This window comes from Mandrillus leucophaeus, unplaced genomic scaffold, assembly GCF_000951045.1.
Source record: "Mandrillus leucophaeus isolate KB7577 unplaced genomic scaffold, Mleu.le_1.0 Scaffold200, whole genome shotgun sequence".
Classification (NCBI taxonomy): domain Eukaryota; kingdom Metazoa; phylum Chordata; class Mammalia; order Primates; family Cercopithecidae; genus Mandrillus; species Mandrillus leucophaeus.
The window spans coordinates 523,992-530,990 of record NW_012102033.1 but is presented as its reverse complement, the minus strand read 5'-3'; the positions used below and the strand labels follow the sequence as shown (position 1 = coordinate 530,990).

Sequence of the window (6,999 nt, the reverse complement as noted above, 5' to 3'; positions counted from 1 at the left end):
CGGACGGCAGAGGAGGGGCCGGGGGATCCTGCCTTGCACAGGCGTGCCGGGACCTTGGAAGCCAGGCCTGGCTCGTTCAACCCGGCCGCCTTGGTCACAGGAGTCCCAGTCTCCAGCTGCCTCCTCCTTTAGACCTAGTAGTCCAGGTCCCCAGCCCTTTCTCCCTCAGACCCAGGAGTCCAGGCCCCCAGCCCCTCCTCCCTCAGACCCAGGAGTCCAGGCCCCCAGCCCCTCCTCCCTCAGACCCAGGAGTCCAGGCATCCAGCCCCTCCTTCCTCAGACCCGGGACTTGCGACCCCAGCCACTTCTCCCCCGAGCCCCAGGCGCCAGAGTACTAAGCCCACAGTTCCCCCCACCACCTCCCAACCCCGCCCCGTCTCAGACTCAGGAGTCCAGCCCCCAGCCTCCTCCTCCATTAGCCCCAGGAGTCTGGGCCTGAGATTCCTTTGCCGTCTTTTGCCAATTGCGTGTCAATCCCGGGGCAGATTCCCACTCTCTGCTCTCCTCCCCACTTCCCAGGAGCTCCACGCCAGACATTAACCAGCTGGGCTTGGGCAGTGATAAGGCCCCAGGCCCGGGGAGACAGTGGATGTGGGGGCTCCCACATACTCCTCTCCCCTGGAATTTCCTGGATGGGGACCGGGCAGAGGGTCTTGTCCTGAGCTCAGATAAGAGACATGCAAGGTATTATAGGACCCAGAGATAGACAGATGTGTCTTAAGAACAATCAGCTCCTTCCAGAAATGGTGCGCGGTGACAGATGAAGGCATGGAAAAGTGGGGAGAGACCAAAAGAAAGAGGGGGATCAAGATTAGAGAGAGTGGGGGAGGGCAGAAGCCCAGAGAGAAGACAGAGGCCCAGAGAGACTGAGGGCAGACCCTCCGGAGAAGGGGACAGAGCCCCTGAGAGACCCTCAGAAAGACAGGGATGGGATCGGAGCTAGAGTGTCTCAGGACAGTCATGAGGGCAGCCGGGCTCCTCACCCCACCACACCTCCACCCTGAGACTCTGCCTCCCTCTGCCTGTGCTATTTTCAGAAGGAAAATTGACACCTGCCTCAGGGGTCATCCCACACCCCCTCAGCCTAAATATAGCATGGCAAGGTGGCAGGAGGGTGTCCCCGGTTAGGGTGTTTCCTGCTCCTCACAGTTATTTATTGGCGGGGGGAAGGGCCACTTCCCAGGCTTTGGGTGTGTGTTCGGGTCACTTCTCTGGCTTCTCCACATTTCCCTGTTCCTAAACACCCAATACATCCTGCCCCATAGCAGGAGGACTCTAGACTCTAGCTTCTAGCTTCTAGTCCTGGAGGGGATAGTAGGGATGAGGTTTCCAAACAGAGTGACTGAGAAACAGTCTCTGTCCCCCTATCTCCAGGTCTCTGTCCTCTCCCTGTCTGGATCTCTGTCCTCCTGTCTCTGGATTTCTGTCTCCCTCCAACTCTGGGTCTGTCCTTCTCTCTCTGGGTCTCTGTCCCCCTCTCTCTCTGAGTCTCTGGCCCCCTCTCTCTCTGGGTCTCTGTCCCCCTTCTCTGTGGTCTCTGTTCCCCCCCAGGTGCCTGTTCCCCCCCGCTTTCTGGGTCCCAGTTTTCTTCTCTGGATATCTGTCTCCCCTCACTGGGTCACAGTCTCCTTCTCTCTGAGTCTCTTGCATCCTCTCTCTCGGGGTCACTATCTGCTTCTCTTTCCCATTGTGGGGGTCTCTGTCCCCACTCCCGGCCATCTGCCCTCTTCCCCCTCGCCCTTGGATTTCTCTCTTTTGCTCTGGGCCCCTCCTCCCTCCTGGCCTCAGTTCGTCTCTGCATCTCCTCTTTAGGTCTCTGTGCTGGAGTCTGACTTGTCTCTTGTCACTGGGAGGTCCGTCTCCATTCTATCCCTAAATGTGGCTTTCTCTCCATTTCAGAGACAAGTGACTACCTAAAGCTTTTATTAATTTCAACCATTATCAAACTCTTCCCACCACCTGTACCTTCGTCTCTTTAGCTGTATGAAAAGGTGCTCAGATGAAACCAGGGGTTTCCACACTGAATTCCTGAGCTGCATTTCGAGTTGCCAAGAGGAGGCGTGTTCTTCTCCAACCAGTTCCCTTCCCATGCTTCCCACTGGTGTCTCTAAGGAAGATTTATTTGACCCAAAAAAAGGGGTGGGTATGGCTAAAAATAACAACAACAGTCTGTAAACCACTGGATAGGTTTTAATAAATTAATCCAAGTAAAGTACTTTGATACCAAAGGAAGCCCTATATGTGTTAGTGATTTCAGTCTTCCTTCTCCTCTAAATGCCCTTTGAGTTCTGAAAGAATTCTGAAAATGTTCGGCCTTGTGACCTTGGGTAACCTCCGCCGCTCTGAGCCTCAGTTTCCCTGTCTGTAAGAAATGAGGCTATGGAACTCAGGAGGACCTGTGTGTCCCAGCAGGCTGACGGGGACATGTGAAGCAGACAGACAGCCTGCCTGGCCCCTGGGGACAAGCTGCGAGACCTTGGGAAGCCACTCCCCTGCTCTGAGACTCAGGTTTCTCCCCTGGAAAACAGAGTGAGGCCCCCAGCCTGTCTGACAGCCTTCCTGAGCCTCGGGGAGGGTAGGTGACAGGCCTGGTTCAGGATCGTTCTGTGATTCTATGGAATAGACTGTACGTCACTCTTGGGTTCGGGGGCACCAACTTTTTCTACCTTTTTCTTCTTCTTTTTCTTTTTTTTTTTTTTGAGACAGAGTCTCGCTCTGTCGCCCAGACTGGAGTGCAGTGGCGCGATCTCAGCTCACTGCAAGCTCCGCCTCCCGGGTTCACGCCACTCTCGTGCCTCAGCCTCCTGAGTAGCTGGGACTAAAGGTGTCCGCCACCGCACCCGGCTAATTTTTTTGTATTTTTAGTAGAGACGGGGTTTCACCATGTTAGCCAGGATGGTCTCCATCTCCTGACCTCGTGATCTGCCCACCTCAGGCTCCCAAAGTGCTGGGATTACAGGCGTGAGCCACGCGCCTGGCCTTTTCTGCCTTTTTCTATTGTGGTTCTCTTTCCCTGAGACTCTGTTGTTCTGTCTCTAACTCTGGTTGCCTGACACTCTCCCCTGGGTCTCTGTCCCCCCACTCTTTTTGTTTGTTTGTTGAGACGGGGGCTCCCTCTGTCACCTAGGCTGGAGTGCAGTGATGCAATCATGGCTCAATGCAGCCTCTATTTCTCAGGGTCAAGGGATCCTTCTGCCTCAGCTTCCTGAGTAGCTGGGATCACAGGCATGTGCCACCACAGCTAATTTTTATATTTTTTGTAGAGATGGGGTCTCACCATGTTGCCCAGGCTGGTCTTGAACTTCTGGCCTCAATCAATCCCCCTTCCTTGGCCTCTCAGAGTGCTGAGATTACAGGTGTGGGCCACTTCACCCGGCTTCTATCCCCTGCTCTTGGTCTCTGTCACCTTCTCACTGTGGATTTCTGTTCCCCTTTTCTGCATCTCTGCCATACCCCACCCTCCAGGTCTTTGTCTTTCTCTCCCTGAGTCTCTATGTTGCTCCCTTTGGGTCTCTGTCTCTCTGGGTTTCCATCTCTTCCTTTTTCTGGGTCTCTTTCCCCATCCTTTTGGCTCTGTCCCTCTATCATGTCTGGACAGAGTACAGTTTTCTCCCCCTCTCCCTCTTCCCTTGTGGCTCTGACCTCCATGTCTGGCATAAAACTGTAGGGGAGATTGGGGGTGAACAGCACAATAAAGTGGATGTGGGGTAAAGAGGAGGAGCATCCACCTTTTCCTAGTTCACCCCAGTCACCTCTGGATGAACACCCAATACCATGGATACAGAATCCAGTCCCGCCCCCTACAGTGAGCTGGGGAGCCAGCTCAGCATATCTCCCAGAGCCCTCGCCACCGCATTTGCTCCCTGATACACGATGCTTCCTCATTGCTATTACCTTTGGGTCCTGGTGCTACCACTAAACGCAAAACAGCCCGATGTGGCCCTATGGAACTCACTCACACTCAACTTCCAACTTCCTGTAGGACTCACATAGTGACACAACTCAATGGAACTCAACTCAACATGGCCCTATGAGATTCAAACAGTGGCATGACCCAACTGAACTGGCCTTACAAGGCCCATATGGTTGTACAACTCAACACAACTCAACTCGCTGTGGCCGTGAAAAATGTCTAGCCACACACCTCTACACAATTCAGCCCAGCAGAATTCTACAAGATTAATTTGGTCATACATACTTAACCCAATGTTACCTAGAAAGCTCAAATTCTACCACTTGACTCTTTACATTTCTACATGACTCACAAGTTCACAGAACTTAAAATAACATGGCCCTGGAAGAATCACAAAGCTACACAATTTCTACCATGTCTCAATGAAACTGAACACCACACACAATCAATCTCAACCATGCCATGGGGGACCATCTAACTTGACCCAACATGGCCCTAGGGGACCCACCAAACCACAGAATCCTACATAATGCAGCTAGACAACACTCACCCAGACTCACAACCCAACGAAACCCAACACTGACTAGGAAACTCACAAAATGATATGACCAAACCTATCTCAACACTACCCCAAAAGGCTCCATGAGCTTTGCACAACTCAGTGTAATATGAACCAATTGAGTCTTCATTAACACAACACAACCCATTGCCATTTGCTGCTGCTTCAGGAGATACCCACAGGAGCTACCAAACCACACAACCCAAGACCCAACAAGACTCAGTGTTTCCCCACTCGTTACCACTTAACCTAGCTCTTCCTAAACCCAATCCCCTCCCCCCAGCCTTGCCCTCCACCCTGCCCTCCCTCCCTCCCTCTAGGGAGGTGTGAGGTCCTGCAGACCTCAACTGTCCCTCACACTTCGGTGACCAGATGTTTCCCTGGGGGTGCCCAGAGTGGAGGTGGTAGCTCAGGTACCTCCCCATCCACCAGCCCCCCATTGGCCTTGCCCTCCAGTGGGCCACAAGGCTGCGTGTCCACATGGCTGAACATCCCAGCCTCTTCGCCCTCTGTCTCCCGGTGATAAAAGTAGCTGAAATTGGAGACAATGACGGGCACAGGCAGGGAAATGGTCAGCACGCCGGCAATGGCACACAGAGAGCCCACTATCTTGCCACCTACAGTGACAGGTGCCATGTCTCCATAGCCAACTGTAGTCATGGTGACCACCGCCCACCAGAAGGACTCAGGGATGCTAGTGAAATGGGAGTCCACCCGGTCGACTTCGGCAAAGTAGACCGCGCTGGAAAAGAGGACCACACCGATGAAGAGGAAAAAGATGAGGAGGCCCAGCTCACGCATGGAGGCCCGAAGCGTCTGGCCCAAGATTTGCAGGCCCTTGGAGTGCCGGGACAGCTTGAAGATGCGGAAGACACGCACCAATCGGATGACTCTCAGGATGGCCAGTGACATGGCCTGTTGGCCCACCCCTCGCTGCCGGGCCAGCTCGGTGCCTAGTGCCACAAAGTAGGGCAGGATAGCCACAAAATCGATGAGGTTCATCACGTTCTTGAAGAAGATCGCCTTGCTTGGACAGGCCAGGAGGCGTACTAGCAGCTCAAAGGAGAACCAACAAATACACAGCGTCTCCACTACGAAGAATGGGTCATTGAAGGGCAGGCGGGGTGGATTTCCAGGCACTTGGCTGGAGCCATTCAGCCGAGCAGGGAACTGCAGGGAGGAAAGTGTTCAGGGAGGGTCAGGCTGGGGCTGGGACATGGGGACAGCCTTAATCATCATTTAAATACCCAGCTCCTCTTTACACACTGGTCAGTGGCCGCTGCACCAAGGCCCTCGGTGACCTGGTTGTCCCAGACTTCCTCCCAGGATCCCAGGAATCATCCCTGGGCCATTGACTTTCTGGTTTCCTGACCTGGTGGGTGGCTGGAGAGGTGGTTCCTGCCCCTTCATGCCTGGGAACTCATGTTTGAGTAGGGTGCAACCTCTTCTCTCCGAAAGTCCCGCCTCCACTGTTGATTTTCTAGATGCGGAGGGTCCCTGCCCTGGCCCCACCACCTTGTGCCTAGCTTTTCCTTGCCCTCCCCTGTCCCAGCCCAGACTATAATGCGGCCGGGCGCGGTGGCTCACGTCTGTAATCCCAGCACTTTGGGAAGCTGAGGCGGGCGGATCACGAGGTCAGGCGATAGAGACCATCCTGGCCCACATGGTGAAACCCAATCTCTACTAAAAATACAAAAATTAGCCGGGCGTGGTGGCCTGCACCTGTAATCCCAGCTACTTGGGAGGCTAAGGCAGGAGAATCGCTTGAACCCGGGAGGCGGAGTTTGCAGTGAGCCAAGATAGCGTCATTGCACTCCAGCCTGGGCGACAGAGCAAAACTCTGTCTCACAGAAAAAAAAAGGAAAGACCTCTGCAAGCTGAGCACTAGGCCCCTCCTCTGGCCCCTAAGCCTGGCTTTCTTTCCATAGATTCCCCCTACTCTTACCCCTCGGGCTCCAGCACCCTCAGCTGGCGTTATTCAGGGCCTGGCTTTCATCACCCCCAGCACATCCTTCCCAGCCGCACAGACCCCGGAGTTTTCAGGCTCTCCTGGGGCCCCTCAGCTCTGATTTTTAAGGTTCCTGTCCTCCTACCCCTTGCACCAAGCGCCCTGCCCTCTGCTCACCGGGTTTCTCACTGACCTCAACCCCACCTTCTGATGGGGCCGGTCCTCCGACTCGGATCCTCAGGCCCCGCCTCCCGTCCACCCTGTCTTTGGCTGGCCCACCCCTCGCAGCCCCTGGCCCCGCCTTATTATTGGCCAGGTCCCCCTCTGGACCCCGCCCATCTCCTCCCAAACCCCGCCCATCTCCACCCACGCCCCGCCTCTCACCGGGCCAGCTGCGGCTACAGCAGCAAGCCCCGGGCCGTCGCGGTCGTCGCGGAAGTCAGGCAGCGTCTCGAGGCAGAAGACAACGATGGAGACGAGGATGACCAGCACCGAGACTACGGCGAGCACGCGCGCGGCCTGCGAGCTCTCGGGAAACTCGAAGAGCAGCCACAGCTGGCGCGCGAAGGCGCGGCGGGG

General features: G+C 55.2%; 2 protein-coding genes across 2 annotated transcripts in view; both read right to left on the bottom strand.

Moving 5' to 3' along the window:
- The window catches only part of NTF4 (neurotrophin 4), a 6,152-nt gene extending 5,141 nt beyond the window's left edge, over positions 1-1,011 (bottom strand). The window contains exon 1 of the mRNA XM_011979319.1: positions 994-1,011. The gene's annotated coding sequence lies outside the window, so the exon portion shown is untranslated. The remainder of the gene's footprint in view (positions 1-993) is intronic.
- Positions 1,012-2,191: 1,180 nt separating this feature from the next.
- KCNA7 (potassium channel, voltage gated shaker related subfamily A, member 7) lies at positions 2,192-6,993 on the bottom strand. The gene is made up of 2 exons (XM_011979317.1): positions 6,805-6,993; positions 2,192-5,642 (listed from the first exon to the last, which is right to left on the bottom strand). The coding sequence occupies exon 2, from the start codon at positions 5,472-5,474 to the stop codon at positions 4,827-4,829; it is 648 nt and encodes a 215-aa protein (XP_011834707.1). The 5' UTR covers positions 5,475-5,642; positions 6,805-6,993; the 3' UTR covers positions 2,192-4,826.
- Positions 6,994-6,999: the final 6 nt, after the last annotated feature.